The 17,348-nt window shown below is 54.6% G+C and overlaps 1 protein-coding gene and 1 long non-coding RNA gene across 6 annotated transcripts in view; both read right to left on the reverse strand.

Moving 5' to 3' along the window:
- The window catches only part of PSMA3 (proteasome 20S subunit alpha 3), a 28,728-nt gene extending 20,960 nt beyond the window's left edge, over positions 1 to 7,768 (reverse strand). For 2 of the 4 annotated variants that reach the window (XM_063333688.1, XM_063333687.1), the window contains exons 1-4: positions 5,282 to 5,366; positions 3,010 to 3,523; positions 1,777 to 1,859; positions 573 to 696 (exon numbers count right to left, since the gene is read on the reverse strand). In XM_063333688.1, the coding sequence (XP_063189758.1) occupies positions 573 to 696; positions 1,777 to 1,859; positions 3,010 to 3,030 (228 nt within the window). In that variant the 5' untranslated portion in view covers positions 3,031 to 3,523; positions 5,282 to 5,366. Of the gene's footprint in view, positions 1 to 572; positions 697 to 1,776; positions 1,860 to 3,009; positions 3,524 to 5,281; positions 5,367 to 6,863; positions 7,112 to 7,254 lie in introns of those variants that run through there. The other 2 variants (XM_063333686.1, XM_063333685.1) reach the window with 2 other exon arrangements.
- A 666-nt stretch (positions 7,769 to 8,434) lies between these two features.
- LOC134515093 (uncharacterized) lies at positions 8,435 to 17,107 on the reverse strand. 2 transcript variants are annotated; one of them, XR_010070869.1, is made up of 6 exons: positions 16,992 to 17,107; positions 16,282 to 16,340; positions 12,246 to 12,308; positions 11,043 to 11,228; positions 9,255 to 9,478; positions 8,435 to 8,625 (listed from the first exon to the last, which is right to left on the reverse strand). It is a non-coding gene; the product is annotated as an uncharacterized LOC134515093 (long non-coding RNA). The 2 variants fall into 2 exon arrangements; XR_010070868.1 differs by having other exon boundaries at positions 8,435 to 9,478.
- Positions 17,108 to 17,348: the final 241 nt, after the last annotated feature.

Consider the following 17,348-nt stretch of genomic DNA (forward strand, 5'->3'; position numbering starts at 1 on the left):
TCATATGATTTGCCACGACTACACTAACCTAAACAATACTTCATATAATATATATTCAACAGATAGCTTCAGTCATTTCTGTCACACAGTAACCACTACTTGATATCATTCTGACATCACTATTAAGGATTAGCCAGTAATACGTACACCAGTCTTTAAAGAATTCAGCTGACTCCCACACTATTGAGAAGAGAATCTTTTACGTGGCATGTTTTCCCCTTAAGACACGTTATTTGTTAAGTGTGTAAAAAAGCACCACTTTAACACTCGCATTTGTGTTTGCATTTGAGTTCGAACAACTGGAATGCCGAAAAGCATTTTAAAAAAATTAAAACAGCCTCCAAATATGTGTATCTTCCATTTTAAATTTGGATTTTATTCACATATGTGTGCAATCAAGAATAAATTGCAGAAAACAGTATAAAACCCCACTGACATTTCTGACTCTGTAGACAGAAACATTAAAATTACTTTCTTAATCTACTTATTACTGATTCTCCGATTCATGGATTTCTATTTTTGAGGGGGGTCCTTTTCAATTTATGAAAAACTAATATTAAGTAGCACCTTACCATTCCAACATGTCGATCGACATTAAAGAGACGTTTATTGGAACCCTCTTCATAAAGCTTAGACAGAACTAGTTTTTCTACTCCAAAGACAACACCATCCTTGCATCTTATCCCAATTGCTGTACTGAAACACAAGATAAATGTAAGTTTCTCACACAGAACTGTAGTGTAAAATACATAGCAGAGAATTAACAAAACATGAGAAACAATGACATAATTTCCACTGAAGTAGATCTGTTACAACTCCACTTTGGCATTGAAGCCAACAAGGGTGGGGGTGGGAGGAAGCCAAAGCTCACTAAACCTACAAACATTTTCTTAAACAAAGAAGGACAGGGCTGCCAGAAGTCACTACCCAAATAGCTTTGGTGGCATTGTTTGGAGCTGTCACATAGCCGCTGCCCCATCACTGAGCTGAACAACAGTAGTATGAAAACCATGGACTGTTTAACCTCTCCTTTTGGTAAATTCATTGTTGATCTAGGAGATGTGACAACTCTTTCTCTAACCCTCAAGAAGTGCACCGTCAGGCATAATTACCAACCATGGCATACATGAAATACTTCTTTGGCAGCCTGTAGCTACAATGAGACACTTGGGAGATCCAGTCCATGCCTTGCTAATCGATCATCTCACTGCCACTAGAGCACAGTTGGTATTTTCACTTTACAGCACTCCTTTGCAACATACTCAAGGGAAGACAGATACTCACAGAGAAGCTGATGTGCCTTTAGCAGAATTTGGATTCCTCAGTTTCTTGATAATGGCATATGAACTTATAATAAATTTCTGAGGCCCTAAGCATGTCAGTCTTTCAGTGCTTCAATTAACATCTATAAAATGGATTTAGATACTGCCACAGCAGCTCTACTACCATGACAGCTGAGCAGCTTACACAGGGAAATGAGACCTACAGTCAGATTTTGCCCTAAAGCATAATTTTTTTTATTGCCCTTAACACACACAACTGAGTTGACTGCCTTCCTATGCACTCTCCACAACGTAACCGTTTCTAGCAAGCAAAATGATTATACTACTTTTACGCTTAATTTGAAGCCTCCTAAAATGACCCTAGGGAGACAGTTGCTCGGAACTAATTTTAACAACATAATTTTATCTGCAATGCCATCATGCTTCTCTAGTCCAATTACGCTCTTTCAAAAAGTCCAGCCAACAGACAGAGATGCAGATACTTGTATCTTACCTACTATTCTCCACAGCTTTCATAGCGTATTCAACTTGAAATACTCTGCCATCTGGAGAAAACGTGGAAGCTGACAAGTCATACTGAAGAAGAAAACACAATTCAGAAAAAAAAAATTATATCTCAGTATTTTCAGAAGTTTATTTACTTAAAAATGCAAGACTCTCACTGCATGATATCAATGGCCATGAAGTACCAGAAGCAGGCTGCCCTCTTGCATAAGATGCATGAACAGCAGCAAACACACACTAACAGCTACAAGAAGTCATTGCGTCACTACTGGATATACTCACACTTCAAATCTCATCAATCCAGATATTGCACAGGTCCGAAATCACCATGCATTATACAATACTTAGAGCCTAAGGGGGATTTCTGTGTGCCTTTTAAATTTATTTTATATTTTTTGGAAAAAAAAAAAGATATTTAATAACAGGAATATACTTGAAATGTTTAGAACTGTATTATGCACAGAGGCAGGCTCACTCCCTACTGGACAAGCACCACACGAGTGCACAGCTGCCTGTGGGGCAGGACCAAAGGCACGAGAGTGCAGGAGCTCCATGAACGCCTGTGAACGACCCACCATCTAATCCAAACATGCAGCCCTGCTTTATTCCTGCTGAACTCCCCGGTCCACGCTCGAGGTGGAGGGCGGTAGGAGACCGCGGCTCAGCAGCCGCTCTCGGCAGGTAGCAAGCCCTAGGGACAGCCGACAGCCTGCCCGAGGGCCACCAAGGCGGTTCGGCCAGACGTCCGCCAGCCCCGTAAGGCCCGTGCGAGACCTGGGCCGTCACCCGCAGAGCGGAACAAAGCGCCACTCTGCAGCCACCCCCGCGCCCGGAGCGTGGGCTCGCCCCGCGGCCGTTGCAGCGGCGGCAGACCCCTCCCGGCCTGTTTCATCCCCGCACCGGCCAAGACCGAGTCAAGGGAGGCCGATCTCCGCCCGGGTCCCCACCGGCAGCCCCGCCCCCGACCTCTGATTCCCTCGGCCTAGCGGGCCACAGTGACTCAGCAGCGGCTCCGGCCCCAGCCCCGCTGCGACGAGGCGACCGAGCTGATAGGCCGCCCGCGCCCCGCCAGCCTCCGCGGCGGCCCACCGGGGGCGAGCACGGGAGGCAGCTGCTCGCTCCAGGGCCGCCTCCCCCCCCTCACCGCCAGCACAAAGCGGACCGCTGGGCGGCGCTGCACGTGCTGCCGCCAGGGCCACCCGAGCGAAGAGGCCGCACTCACCCCGGTACCGATAGAGCTCATGGTGGCGGCGGCTCAGCCACAGCTGGACGGAGCCCCCCTCCCGCCTCGGCCTCGTTCACGCTCTGCACGGCCCAACAAGACGCGCTCCCATTGGCTCGCACACCGGCCAACCAGCGCCGGCCAAGAGGGGAGCGCAATCCCCAGCCGTTCACAAGCCGGGAAGGGAGGGGCCAGTGGGCGGGACCACGCGGCAAGGCGATGACGTCAGCCCACCAGGAAGGCGGGCAGGGGGAACGCGGAGCGCCGGGCCGGCGCAGCTGAGGGAGCGCGGGGTTTGAACCCGCGAGCGACCCCGCGTCGCTTTGCTGGGGACGGCGGGCAGGGGGTGCCGCTCAGCTGAGCTAGGCCGTTCTGCGGAAGGGCTGGTGCAGGGGGCTCGGGTTTCGTGATTCCCTGGGCTTCGGCTTCCCAGGCGTTGTGGGTTAATCCCAGTAGGCAGCTTGGCCTCACACAGCTGCTCCAACTCTTGTCCCAGGGGGATGGTGGAGAGAACCTGAAAAGTAAAAGGGGGGGAAACTTGTGGGATCATCTAAGGCAGTTGAGTAGGTAAAGAAAGAGCTACATATAATAAATAAAGAATTCCTTCACTACTCCCCTGTTCTGCCAACCAGACCTGCCTTTCTGGGAAGCGTTCTGCCTCCCTGGGGCTCAGGCTGCCATGAAACTTCCTAGCCTCGTACAGCCCTCAGAATATTATCGTAGAATCGTAGCATGTCACAGCCTGGAGGGGATCACTGAGCCCAACTCCCTGCTCCTCGCGGGACTACTGAAAATTAAGTCTTATGACTAAGAGCATCATCCAGACGGTCCTCGAACTCTGCCAGGCTGGTGCTGTGGTCACTTCCCTGGGAAGCCTGTTCCAGGGACTGACCACCCTCTTCGTGAAGAGCTTTTTTCTACTGTCCAATTTGAACTTTCCCTGACACAGCTTCACTTCATTTCCTCCTGTCCTATCGCTGGTCACCAGAGAGCGGGGACCAGCGCCTCTCCCTTGAGGACGCTGAAGACTGCCATGAGGTCACCCCTCAGCCTTCTCCAAGCTGAACAAGCCAAGTGAGCTCAGGCACTCCTCCTATACATTGTATAGATTTAATTATTTTCTTTTTTGATATTATTATTATTATCTTTTTATTATTTTTATTTTTCTTTAAAGTAGTTTAGTTTCTTTTCAACTCATAAGTTTCTTTTCAACTCATAACTCTCTCATTTTCTCTCCTGTCCTCTGAAGGGAGGTGGCAGAGGGAAAAAAAAGGAGAGGGAAAAAGGGCAACAGGGGAGGGGCCGGAGGGAAAGAAAGCAGACAGAGGGACAGGGGAGGAAGAAAAGGGAAAGGGGCAACCAGGCATGGCAGGGGTGGGAAGCAGAAAGAAGGAAAGGGGGGGACAGAAGATAAAGGGAGAAGGGGGGGAAGAGAAGACAATGGGTGGAGAGGAGTGGGAAGAAAGGTGGAAAAGGGGATGGGGGGGAAGAATGGGGAAAGAAGGAAAGAGGTGACAAAGGATGGGGGCAAGGGGGAGAAAGGGAAAGGTGAGAGGGGGGAGAAAATGAAACTGGGGAAAGGGGAAACGAGGGGGAAAGAAAGGGAAAAGAGAGGACAGGGGTGCGGGGAAAAAAAGGGGAAAGAGGGACAAGGGAATAAGAGGGAAAAGGGGGACAGGGGAGGCTGAAAGAGAAAAGGGGGGAAAAGGCGACATAGGACAGAGGAAAGAACGGGTAAAGGAAGTAGAAAGGGGGAACACGGGAGAAGGAGGAACCAAGACAGGGAAAGGGCCGACAGGGATTTATGGGGGATAATGGGGACAGAGAATGGGAAAAGGGGAGGTAGTGAGTGAAGCATAGGGAAAGGGAGGGACAGGGGACGGAGAGGAATAGGGGCAGAAAAAGGAAGAAAGGCAGCGTAAAGATGAAAGGGGGAAAGGGGAGACTTGGAACGGGGGGAATAAAGGGTAAAGGAAGTGGAAAGCTGAGACGTGGGAGGAGGAGCGTCAAAGAGAGAGGAAAGGGGTGACGTGAAACAGGGGGGGAGAATGGGGAAAGAGTGGAAAGGTGGACAGGGGGAGGAAAGGGGAGGCACGGGAGAAGACAAGGGGAAACGGGGAAAGAGGTGACAGCAAGCAGGGGGGTTAGAAATGGGGAAACACGGGATGGTGGGAAAGTAAGGGGGAAAGGGAGGACTCGAGATGCTCACCCTACCCCCTGCAAAATACTTTCACCATCACCCAAATAAAGAAAAACGATATCACCAACTTACACGGTACGCAGCAAAACCCTTGAAAAAAACCCAAGTTCTGTCTTCAGTCAAGTTGGGAATTCCTCAAAATGCAGTACACCTGGAATAAAAAAAAAAAAGCCTCCTATTCAACTCCTCCCCCACAATACTTCCCAGAGGCACGGTGGCTCATCTGGCAGCTCACACGCACAGCCAACGAAGGCAGCGAGCTCCGAGTGCTCTGTGCTGGTGGTGCGCTCTGTCAGGGATGGCTGGGAGGGGTCCTTCCTCGCTGCAGGGACCGTCTGTTCCCGGCTGGAGGCACCTGCCTGGTGGAACCCCTTCGTTTTCCTCCTCAGCCAGTGCTGGCAGGCGGCTGTACCCAGGCACCCCCTTGGAAGCTAGAGACCCTTGGCAAAGCAGACCCATCCCCACTGCAGCTTTTTTAAGCCCTTGGCCCAGCCCCTGCTCACCTCATGGGTCCCACCTGGGCTGCCTCAGCCCCAGCTGGAGCCCGCTGGGAACAGGGACCTTTGCCGAAGCCCCACAGCACATCACCCCCTCACCTGAGCCTGTCCCCCCCATGGCCACCTCTGCATCATCTTCCTAGATGCTCTCTCTCCGCTTTTAGGGGGAACCCCATGTGACACACACCGTCCCCCCCAAAAAAAGGTCTTGTTTTGACTTAAAAATACCATCCAGAGTAACACTACAACCTGCCGTTAAAAAAAAGAAAAAAACCACAAACAAACAAAACAAAAAACACAAAACCACAAACATTACACCCCACACAAAGCAGCCTTAGCATCGCAGAGATGCAGTCTGCTTCACTGCTGAACAGCCCCTCCCACATAGATCTGCTCATCCCAAGACAACCCCACTAATTAAAGAGCTGCCCACACCACCTGCTGATAGCTACTTGATGGGAGTTGACTCTACCACCTTTGCCTCAACAGCCTTGTTAGATCCCGAGGAACATGCCGAGCCCCTTGAGTGCAAAGAGCAACAAGGACGTCAAAACCTAAGGAAAGCCCAAGACACAGAAGACAGAGCACACAAACTACGCGAGGGCAGACACAGGCCGGAGCTGCCCTGCCCAGCACACACTGGCTTCGTGCTGAAGAGGCACCCGCTCCCGTTACCTCCTCAGAGGAGACTGCTCCCGCACAGCCCTCTGCTCTACCCTGACTTTAAAACTCCTCCCTGAAACCCTCAACCTTGGCCCCCTGACACAATCTACGAGGGGCCTGCTACAAGCTGCAAAAACCCCAGCGACACCGTGGCACTCTGCGGGCGATGGGGAAAGGTGATGAGCCATGCCATACCCTGAATGGCGCTATGCCTTACATCCCTGCTGCTTTCTTGAGAAACGCTGAAGTGCCATATATGCAGATGCATACAAAACGCTCAACCTAACCCCTACAAGATATTTTCTCATCATCAACCCAATTAAGAGAAACAACATCAGCAACTCACACAGCACACTGCAAAACTGATATAAACAGACCAGCTGCCTCTTCAATGCAGTCAGGAATTATAGGAAAACGCAGCGCTCCTAAAATAAAGGAAAGCGTACTATTAAACCATCTGGGCACCCCTAAACACTCATCACAAAGTTACTGACCTGAAAAAAAGGAAACAAAAAAGCAGCACACCAGTCAACTTTCTACTATCCAGGTGGCTGGAGGTTTACTGGTTCCTGAAGGTCTTAGCTCAGCCTTCTTACCCTCACCTCTGCCTCCCTAAACGCCGAAACACGCCGGCCCAAACAGCTGAGCCTGCCCCACGGCTGCAGCCAACTGAAGGCCCAGCAGAGCACGAACCCCGGGGGGGGGCCAGCAGCAGAACCAGCCCCTCTGCCGGGGCTGCGGCTCACGCACCCCGGGCCCCGCCCTTCCCACAATCCCCTGGGAAAGGGGCGGGCCCAGAAGACGCGCAGGCGGCCCCAGAGGCAGCAGGCCAAGCGCCACCCCTTTTGAGTTCCATTTGGGACTCGTCTCTGGTGATTCTCTTACCGCTTTTGTTGCCGTGGAGAAGGGAGTTCTGCAGGGGTGGCTTTATTTTGGCGATCTTCAGATATTTTTGTGGTTAACTCTTAATCGTGCTGTATGGTTTTGTAAGAGTGCTGGAAACATGCGATTTCCAGAATACCGAAGAGCACTTCCGGGAACCTGGCGGACCAAAGTGCCATAGAGACGCGCGTCGGCGGACTGAGGGGGCCCCCTGGAGGACCAAAGTGCCATAGAGACGCGCGTCGGCGGACTGAGGGGGCCCCCTGGAGGACCAAAGTGCCATAGAGACGCGCGTCGGCGGACTGAGGGGGGCACTTTCCGGGTCCTGGAGGAGCCGGGCCATGGAGATGTACAGCCGGAAAACTGCCGGGCACTGCCGGGGACGTGGTAGCGCATAAGAGCCGATGTTGGAGCGCCGCCAGCCACTCCCGAGGCCGGGCGGGCGGCACCGATCGCGCTCCAGGTGGCGCGGAGCTCGCCGGAGTCCCGGCGGTCCCGGTTCGCCCTCCGGCCGCCGCTTTCTCGAGACCGTCGCCGGACCGGCCTCCGCGAAGCCGCGGCTGCGCACGAGCTGCGGAGCCAACGCACGGCGCCGCCGGGGGCCAAAGCGGGCCCAGGGAGGGCGGGAGGCGGGGCCATAGCGCAGGCGCGGCTCCCCAGTGCAGGACCGGCCTTCAGCCGCTGGGCGGCAGCATCACCTCCATTATTTACACACGTACGTACAGGGCATTTATCTTATCTGTTTACACTTACATAGGAAGTCTGCTTAGACTTATACATTAACACTTATAATACCGAATATATATTTAGACTTTCTGCTTACACATCTATTTTGGCACTAATATCTTTTTATAAATACAGTTTTTTAAGTATTTTTATATTGTAGGATCTTTTATATAACACAGAATCATAGAATCCTTAGAGATAGAGGTTTTTATTTTGAACTTATTTTACATACATAAATTAATATTATTTCTCCATATATATTTCTCATGTATAAATGAGAGAGCTTGTTCTCTATTTCAATGCCTCACGCCCATAGTTACAGGTTCTCACGTTTGTTAATGCATCCCAAGAATTTTCAGATGTTTTGGGGCTCTGAACCACCTCTTTTGGGAGATACTCACGTAAACCCCCCCAATCCCCCACTCACCTGCTCCTCCGCTGCAACATTGCTGCCCCGGTTACATCACAGTGTCCCAAATGACACCATCACCCCCTGAGACACACACACAGACTTCTATTCCCCCCCAAAAAAGGCCCAAAACGCCCAGACCAACAGCTGCCCCCTTCCCCTCAGGGGGGCTCTGCCAGCGGCTGCAAACCTGGGCTGGGGCATCTCTCGAGCAGCACGCGATGCCTACAACGAGACACCTGGAAAACAAAAATCCCCAGTTATACCTCAGCATCTTAAAAAATAGCCCAGAAGAGAGTGGAGGAATTCTGTCAGAGGGACAGGAGAGGAGCTGAGCTACAGGAGGATTCTGGGGAAACAGCTCAGCTCCAAACACAGCACAGCCTTCAAAAGCCAGCGCCAGCTCAACTCTTGAAGTCAGGGTTAAGGCTAACCGATGCCATTTGGAACACGTTCTTAGCGTAACAGTAAACCTTCTCAACGGTGTTGGGAAATGCCTTGTCCCTTCCCTTTCGGTGAAAAGGTGTGCATTACGTTAATATACATCAAATAAAAATACTTAGCTATAAAAGTATCTGACTTTCTTTGGGCACTAATTTCACTTGCATAGGCGTGAACTGATACCGTAACACTATCTCTCTCCAAAATACACAGTTATAATTGGACTACAAGGTTTTTTGTGTGCTACACAATGAGGAGGGACATCTGGCCAGTGGCACTGCCTGAGGGAGATGCTGCTGGGCTGCCAAGGAAACGCGCCACTGAAAGCCAGACAGAAATAAGTACTTCAGAGCATGCTGTCTAAATATCAGGGGGAAAAAAATCCGTTACATTCAGTTGCCTCTTTTTAAAGCTTTAGAGCAAATACCTTCCTCCAGCTCCAAGGCACCTTGTGGCACTTCATCTCCCTTCCCCTCTCTCTCGTCCCATCAGAGCCCCCGTCGGTCTCTGCTCCGCAGCTCCTTTATCCTCCTCTCTGCATCCAGGGGCTCCCCGCTCGGTTCCTCTCTCACTCACTCACTCCATCTCTCCTTTGCCGACATGCTGTCGGGCTCCGGCGCTCCCAGAGCATTTGGCAGGAACTGGTGTCCCCTGGGAGAGGGAAGCAGGTGTAATGGCGGTCCCAGTGGGATGCGGGAGGTACCGGGGGGACTCCAGGGGGTCACAGAGGGCTCTGGGATATCCTGGGGGGACCCAGGGGACTCTGGGGTATTCTGGGGGGTGTGTGGGAGGGTCCCAGGGAGAATGTGGAGGGGTCCCAGAAGGCTCCAAGGAGTCCCAGGGGAACATGACGAGTCCTGAGGGAGTCCTGGAGGGCCCTGGGGAGGCTCTCAGGGGGTGTGTGGGGGGGTCCCAGGGGGACGTGGTGGGTACCGGCAGGGGCTCCAGGGAGTGCCAGAGGGCTATGGGGTGTCCTGGGGGGTTCCAGAGGACTGTGGAAGATCCTGGGGGTGTGTGGGAGGGTCAAAAGGTGCTCCAGAAGGTCCCAGGGCATCCTAGACGTCTCTAAGGGGGCTCACAGGGGGATGTGGGGCATACCATGGAGGCATCCAGGGAGTCCCAGTGGGGCATGGGGTGTCCCAGGAGGGTCACAGGGAGCTCCAGGGGATCCTAGAAGGCACCGGGGGTGCTCTCAGATGTGGGGGGTCCCAATGGGATGTAGGCGGTAACAGGGGGTGCTCCAGGGGGTCACAGAGGTCTCTGGGGCATCCTGGGGGGCTTTGGGGGGGATCTGTGGGGTACTGGAGAAGGTATGGGAGGGTCCCAGGGGGCTACAGGGACTTCTGGGGGAATGTGGGGGGGACCCATGAGGGTCCCAGAAAGTCCTGGGGAAGACAAAGGGTCCCAGGGGGCCCTGGAGGACTCCGAGGGGCTCTCATGGGGTTGGGGGGAGGTCACAGAAGGGTCCCAGGGGGATGTGGGGGATACCGGGGCCAGGCTCCAGTGGGTCCCAGAGAGCTCTGGGGGGCTCTAGGGGATCCTAGAGCAGGTGTCAGAGTGACCAGGAGGGCTCCAGGGGATCCTGGAGGGCTTGGAAGGGTCCCAGAAGTCTCCAGGGAGCCCTAGGGGGAACATGAGGGGTCCCAGGAGATTCTGGGGGGCTCTCAGGGGGTGTGTGGGGTCCCACAGACATGTGGGGGGTACTGGGGGGAGCTCCCAGAAGGCTCTGGGGGATTCAGGGGGGCTCAGCGAGGTCCTGAAGGGTGTGGGGGAGGGTCCCAGGGGTCCTGGAGGCCTCTGGGGGGCTCTCAGGGGGTAAGAGGGTGGTCCTAGGACAGTCCCAGGGGGACGTGGTAGGTACTGGGGAGGAGCTCCAGGGGGTCCCAGAGGGCTCTGGGGTTTTCTGGGGGACTCCAGAGGGGATCTGTGGGGTCCTGGAGGGGGTGTGGGAGGGTCCTACAAGGGTCCTTGGGGGAATGTGGGAGGTCCCAGAAGGCTCCACGGAGCCCTGGGGGGAACACGAGAGGTCCTAGAGGGTCCCGGATAGTCCCAGAGGGGTCCTTGGAGAACATGAAGGGTCGCAGGGCATCCTGCAGAGCTCTCAGGGGAAGCAGGGGGTCCCAGGAGATTCTAGGGGGTCTCAGGGGGATCCTGAGGGGTTTGGGGGATCCCAGGGGTTGTGAGAGGGCTCTGGGGGGTCCCAGTAACCCCATACCTGTGATGTGGACGGTGACGGTACAGGCCCCCAAAGAACAACTCGTGTGGAGGAGGCAGCCTGCACTGGCGGAGGAAACGTGGCAGAGATGGAGGACGCTCCCTTGAAGACAAAGACAATGACCTTGGAGGAGTCAGTGAGCCCCTCGCAGACCCTCGGCTACAGCTTGCTATAGTGCTCCTTGTCCTGCGGGAGGAGGCACAGTGGAGGGGAGGGTCACAGGGACCCCCAAATGCCGGGGGATGCCTCGACGCTCCCCTCCCACCTCTAGTCCCCCTGCACACCCCCATCACCCCTCAGACCGTCCCCATCTCCCTCTCACAGCCCCACTTCAGGCCATAGCCCCCCTCCCAAGCTCAGGTTTCCCCCAGCACCCCCCCACACCCCCCAGCTCAGGGCTCCCCTCATGCCCCCCCTCCCCCCACCCCGTCCTCCCCAAGACTCCCTTCAGCCCCCCACATCCCCTACCCAACCCCCTTCAGTGCCACTCCCTCAGACCCCCCCCGTTTGCCTCCATCACGCTCTCAGGACCCCCCTCCCCACCGTCGGGGCCCCATCAGCCCCCCATTCCCCCATCCCCCTTCAAGCCACCCCTCACCCCTCGGCCCCTCAGATCCCCCTCGTTACCCCCCCGAGAGTCCCTTCAGCCCCCCCCATCATCCCTCAGTCCCCCTCGGGGACCCCTCAGGACCCCACAGTCCCTCTCAAGGCCTCTCCATCACCCTCAGGACCCCCGTCCTCCCCCTCAGCCACTCCCCAGCGACAACTCAGCGCCCCCGTTCCTCCTCAGAACCCCCGTGTTCCCCCGCCTCAGCTCCCTCAACGACCCCTCGGGGCCACCACAGCCCACCTGCTCCCCCCAGCCTCCCTCAAGTCCCACCCTCAGCCCCCCACAGTCCCCTTCGGGATCCCCCCAGCCCTCACAATCACCCCTCGGGGCCCCCTCAAGGCCCCCGCCACGTTCCCCGCCGCCTCCCGCTCACCTTCACGCGGTCCAGCTCCCTCACGACGTGCTCGCGGCGGCAACGGGGGCCGGGCCCGACCCAACCGAGCGCCCGCCCGCCGATCCCCACTGTCTGTCCGGACCACGCGGCTTCGATTTCGAGCCGGCCGCCATTTTCCCCCAGCACCCTCTGCTACCAGAACGCCCCGCCCACGATGCGCGCCCATTGGTCGCCGCTCCGCCCCCCGCCCCCCACTCACCTTATTTGGAGCAGCGCCGCTCCATTGGTCCACCCGCCGTCAATCCCCACCGCGCCGCAGCCCCTGCGAGGGAAACGACCAATGAGAGCGAGGCGAGGCGATCCGACCTATGGGAGCTCTGATTGGCCCACCCGCCCGTCCATCCGCCCGGCAGCGGTTGCAATGGCTCAGTAGAGGTGTACGGCGGAAGGGAGCGCGCATGCGCAGTATAGTCGTACGGCGGAAGAAGGGCGCTGTACTGCACAAGTGCGGTGCGCATGCGAAGTAGAGGTTTACGGCCCAATTGGGGGGCTCGCATCCCCAGTAGAGCTATACGACGCAATGGGTGACGCGCATGCGCAGCACAGTCTTACGCCACAAGGGCAGCGCACGCGCTTTCCAGCTACAACGCAGTACTGCGGGCAGGACGCTGCGCATGCGCAGTAGAGCGGTACGGCACCGGGGGTCGCGCGTGCGCAGTACAGCCGTACGCCAGCGCGCTCACTGCTGCCACACTGCGGCCACAATGCAGTACAGCAGGCGGGGAGGTAACGCATGCGCAGTCCAGACGTGCGGCAGAACGGAGCGGGCATAGCATCCTTAGGTTTTTTTTGTTTTGTTTTGAGCTTCTTTTAGATACAGAAATGATTACTTTTCAATAGCTATAAAAAGGAGAGCTTGTTCTCTATTTCAGTGCCTCGCCCCCGGAGTTACAGGTTTTAACACCACACCACACCACCCCCCCACCAAACTTTCAGGCAGTTTGGGGCTGTGACCCGCCTCTTTTGGGGGGAACTCCACGTAACCCCCACGTCCCCCACTCACCTGCTCCTCCGCCGCATCATCGCGGTGTCCCAAATGACACCACCACCCCTCCAGCCACACACACACACACACACCCTTTTTTTATTCCACCCAAAAAAGGAAGACAAGGCCCAGACCGAGGGCTGCCCCCTTCCCCTCACGGGGGCTCCGCCACCGGCTGCAAACCTGGGCTGGGGCATCTCTTGAGCAGCACGCGATGCCTACAACGAGGCACCTGGAAAACAAAAATCCCCCGTTAGAGTTCAGCGTGCTAGGAAAGTAGCGCAGAAGAGAACAGAAGAATTCCCTCAGACCGAGGGACGGGACAGGAGCTGAGCGACAGGAGGATTCTGGGGAAACGCCTCAGCTCCAAACACAGCACAGCCCTCGAAAGCCAGCGCCAGCTCAACTCTTGAAGTCAGGATTAAGGCTAACCGATGCCATTTGGAACACGTTCATAGCGTAACGGCAAACCCTCTGGCCGGCGCTGGGAACCGCTTGGCCCCTTCCTCCCAGCGCAGCCACAGGGAGATCCGTCACCCTGCGTGTGGGGCGGCAGGACCAGGCTGGGCCGTAACCAGAATCCACACTGACGGACCCACCGCCGCAGCTATAGCCCTGGTGCTGTTACCTGAAATAAAAGCCCTCGAAACCAAAAGTAGTTTAGAGAGGAGATATTGCTTTATTCAACGTCGGGTGCTAGGGGGAAAAACGCACAAGTCTAGCACACCTTACCGGGCATATCCACCCATTATTTATACACAAAATATTCTCATAATTCCACCTACCTAACAGATAATTCCACCTAGGCTTACCTATTCATTAGGATGACCGCATAGTCTTTGCACATGCGCATCAAATTTTGCTGTGTCAGCAAAACACTTCTGCGCAAGCGTGAGTGTCTCAGTGGTTGTTTGGGTAAGGAGACCCTTCCTCACAATATCCTTTTAAGGTATTGAGTCATCTCAGGACAGTGAGAGTTCACTGTAAGTTTGCCAACTTCTTGAAGATAATAAGGATGTTCTTTGAAGCAGCCCTACCTCCATCCTAATTGATATATGAGTACATACTTGACACAAAGAAGAACGTTGAAGTGATTAACTACTTCTGGTTGTCTCCTCTTTATCACTATCTGTAACATCAGCTCAGTGACTAACTATTTTTACACAGTAATCAAGTCAGTATTTAGCTACTTTCTCACACAGTAAGAAACAAATATTTTAGGAACAAAGCAGAGGCCTGTCTTTGGTAACAGCGCTGCTGCTGCCATTCACCTCGTTTGCAGGGTCGATGCAGCCGAGAAGGATGGGTCAAACCCTGAAGAGCCAAAGGAGCAATAAAGAACAAAGCTTGGTCATTCGCTCCATGCTGAAAAAGGTGTGCGCCTACGTTTATATACGCTCATTAAAAATACTCTAAAAGTATTTGACTTTCCTGTGGCACTAGTTCAATTTGCACGGCTGTGAACTGATACCACTAAACTACCCCTCACCAAAATACAGAGTCATCATTTAACTGCAGGGTTTTTTGGGTGTTACACAATGAGGAAGGACATCTGGTCAGCGGCACTGCTCAACAGAAATGCTACCGAGCTGCCGGGGAAACACGCCACTGAAAGCCAGACAGAAACAGAAGTACCTCAGAGCACTCTGTCATAATAGTGGGGAAAACTCGGTAACATTCAGTCGCCTCTCTTTTTAAACCTTTAGAACTGACAACTAACAGCTTCGCTCCGCCTCATAAATTGTATGCTACAGCTATTGGGCAGTTGCACTTTAAACAATGCAAGTCAGTGGGTAAATTATACAACGTTACCTTTTTTGGTTTTTAAGTTTAATTTTGCATAGAAAAATCAGCAACAAAAAAAACCCAAATGGTTTTACTTTTGAGGGATGGGGGTAAATCAAATCCCCGGTGCCACAATCCATCAGGCTACCAAAAAGCACCAGCAGATGGGCGAATGCTTTTGGCTGCATGACATGCCCCGGAACAGACCTTATGTTGTTTTTAGTGTTTTCTTAAAATATTTCATACAAAAACTATGGAAGGAGAGCTGACAAAACCTTCCCGTTAACTTCAAAGTCCACACTTAGGAAAAAAGTGGACGTGCATCGCAGATGTACCTCGTACTCACAGAGCACTCCGGATCCTTTCCATCTGTCCTGCACTGTCACAGCACAACAAAAGGGCGACCACAGAGAAACGCTGGCAGTTGACACATTCTGCTGAGAGAGGGGAAAAAAAACCAAAACCAAACAACTTGGAGCACGAAGCTCGGTAGGAATCTAAAGCTTCCTTCTTTCGCGAAGGTTTGTGAAGACTGCGGCCAAGTGGAGGAAAAAGTATTCGGCACCATCTCTGGCACAGTTGTCGATACGGGTCACTAGATCTTTGCATTTTTTTAGACAACCCTGACTTTTTTGACTCACTGGCAGATTTAGTTGCACTAAACTCAATTTTAGTCACTGGCATGGTTGTGAGGAAACTAATGAACTTTTAAATATAGCTTCTCCCTGGGGACAAAAAAACACGTTAGAGACTGGCTCTCACCCATGAGGGAGCTGCAGGGACATTAGCGAAAGGGAAGACCAACAGCAGCAACATCCAGTGAAGTTTGGCTTTCATTCTAACCGCTTACTTAAGAGACCCTCCGAGTCTACACCTCAGTCCTAGGAAGGACCAGTCCTCTTCTGTAACGACAAACTTTTTCTGCTTGAAAGTCCAAGACTGAAGGCTCCATGGAACAATGTGGACTGAGCCACAGAAAAACACGCCCTCCACAGCAAAGCAATAATAATAATAAAAAAGAATAAAAATCAAGCAACACATTGGCTTCCATCACATTTCAGTCAGTACTTTTCTACTAGCACCTAGGTGCTCAAACATGAACTAGACTGACACCACAGACTAGCCCAAATTGAGTTACGCGTAGGAAGAGAAAAGGCTATTTCCCACTTGCCCCTGGAACCGGTTGGAACACACAGAAGAGAAACACTTGACCCTAACGAGGGTAACAGGCAGCTCTTAATCTATCCTAGCTGAAACTTCAGACTTTGACACCAAAGGAAACCACTCCTAACTACCAAGGGCCCTGCTCAGGCAGGAGGCATGCTCTGTTCACTGCAACTCCTCCTCAGCTTCTCTGCGCTGGCAGCAAATGTGCCTTTTCTGCGGCTTTGACGCGGAGTATCTGTAGCATCCCTGAACCTGCAAATGTTTCTCCCCGCTCCCCCAGCCCCACGCGTGCCATTACCTCAGCAGCAAGCGGAATCAGCCGTGCGGGATTCTCTTGCCACACCGCAAAAGGTGACCCTGGGAAAAGAGGAGGCAAGAAATAAGCCCCCTGGTTTGTCCCACCCAGCCAATGGGGACAAGCCAGGGGACCCCCATCCCACCTCTGCCCTCAGGAGTGGGGCCAGGACGGACCCTCCGCGCAGAGAGAGGGGGTCTGACGCGCATTTCATCTCGAGCCCTCTCCCTGAGCCCAAAGCGACACAATTCCCCCTCTTTCTGAGCCCCCAGACCAGCCACGTGAGCCCGTTTGCCAGCCCCGGGAGGAGGAGACCTGGTCTCCGTGTGGTGCCCCAAACCAGCCCCCGCTCTCCGCGTCCTCCCCCCGTCTGCAGTCTCCCTGGGCGACGCTGAGGGAGCGCAGACACCCCACAGCCCGCCATCCCCAGCACCCACAGGCACTTTGGGGAGGGGGAGCGCTGGGGACCTGCGGGTCCGGCACGGCCCGGGCACCACTTTCTTACCGCCCTGCCGGGCTTTATTTCTCCAGCATCGCCGGCACCGCACCCCAAACCCCCAGGCCGAAGGGACCCCGCGGGGAGCCGGGCCCAGCCACTCCCCTAAGACCCGACAATGCCCCGCCTCAGACCCCCTGTTACCCCCAGCCCCATACAGGGCCCCCCCTCCCCCCATCACACCTCGTGGCCGCCTTAGGGGCGCCCCGCCGCTCACCTTCACCCGGTCCAGCTGCCTCACGACGTGCTCGCGGAAGCCCGGACCACGGAGCTCCAACCTCGAGCCGGCCGCCATTCTCCCACCGCCCCCTCCGCTTCCGGAGCGCTCGTGCCCGACCCGCCCACGACGCACGCCCATTGGCCGCCGCCGCACCTCCCTCCTTGGGCAGCGCCACTCCATTGGCCCGTCGTCGCCGTCAATCCCCACTGCGCCCCACCCCCGGCGAGGTGATCCGACCAATGGGAGCGTGGTGCCCGCGCTCTGATTGGCCCACCCTCCCGCCCATCCGCCCCGGGGCTCTTGCTTTGGTGAAGACGCCCCGCCGGCGGGGAATTCACCCAAACACGGCTTTTT

Source organism: Chroicocephalus ridibundus, chromosome 4 (assembly GCF_963924245.1).
Source record: "Chroicocephalus ridibundus chromosome 4, bChrRid1.1, whole genome shotgun sequence".
Taxonomy (NCBI): Eukaryota; Metazoa; Chordata; class Aves; order Charadriiformes; family Laridae; genus Chroicocephalus; species Chroicocephalus ridibundus.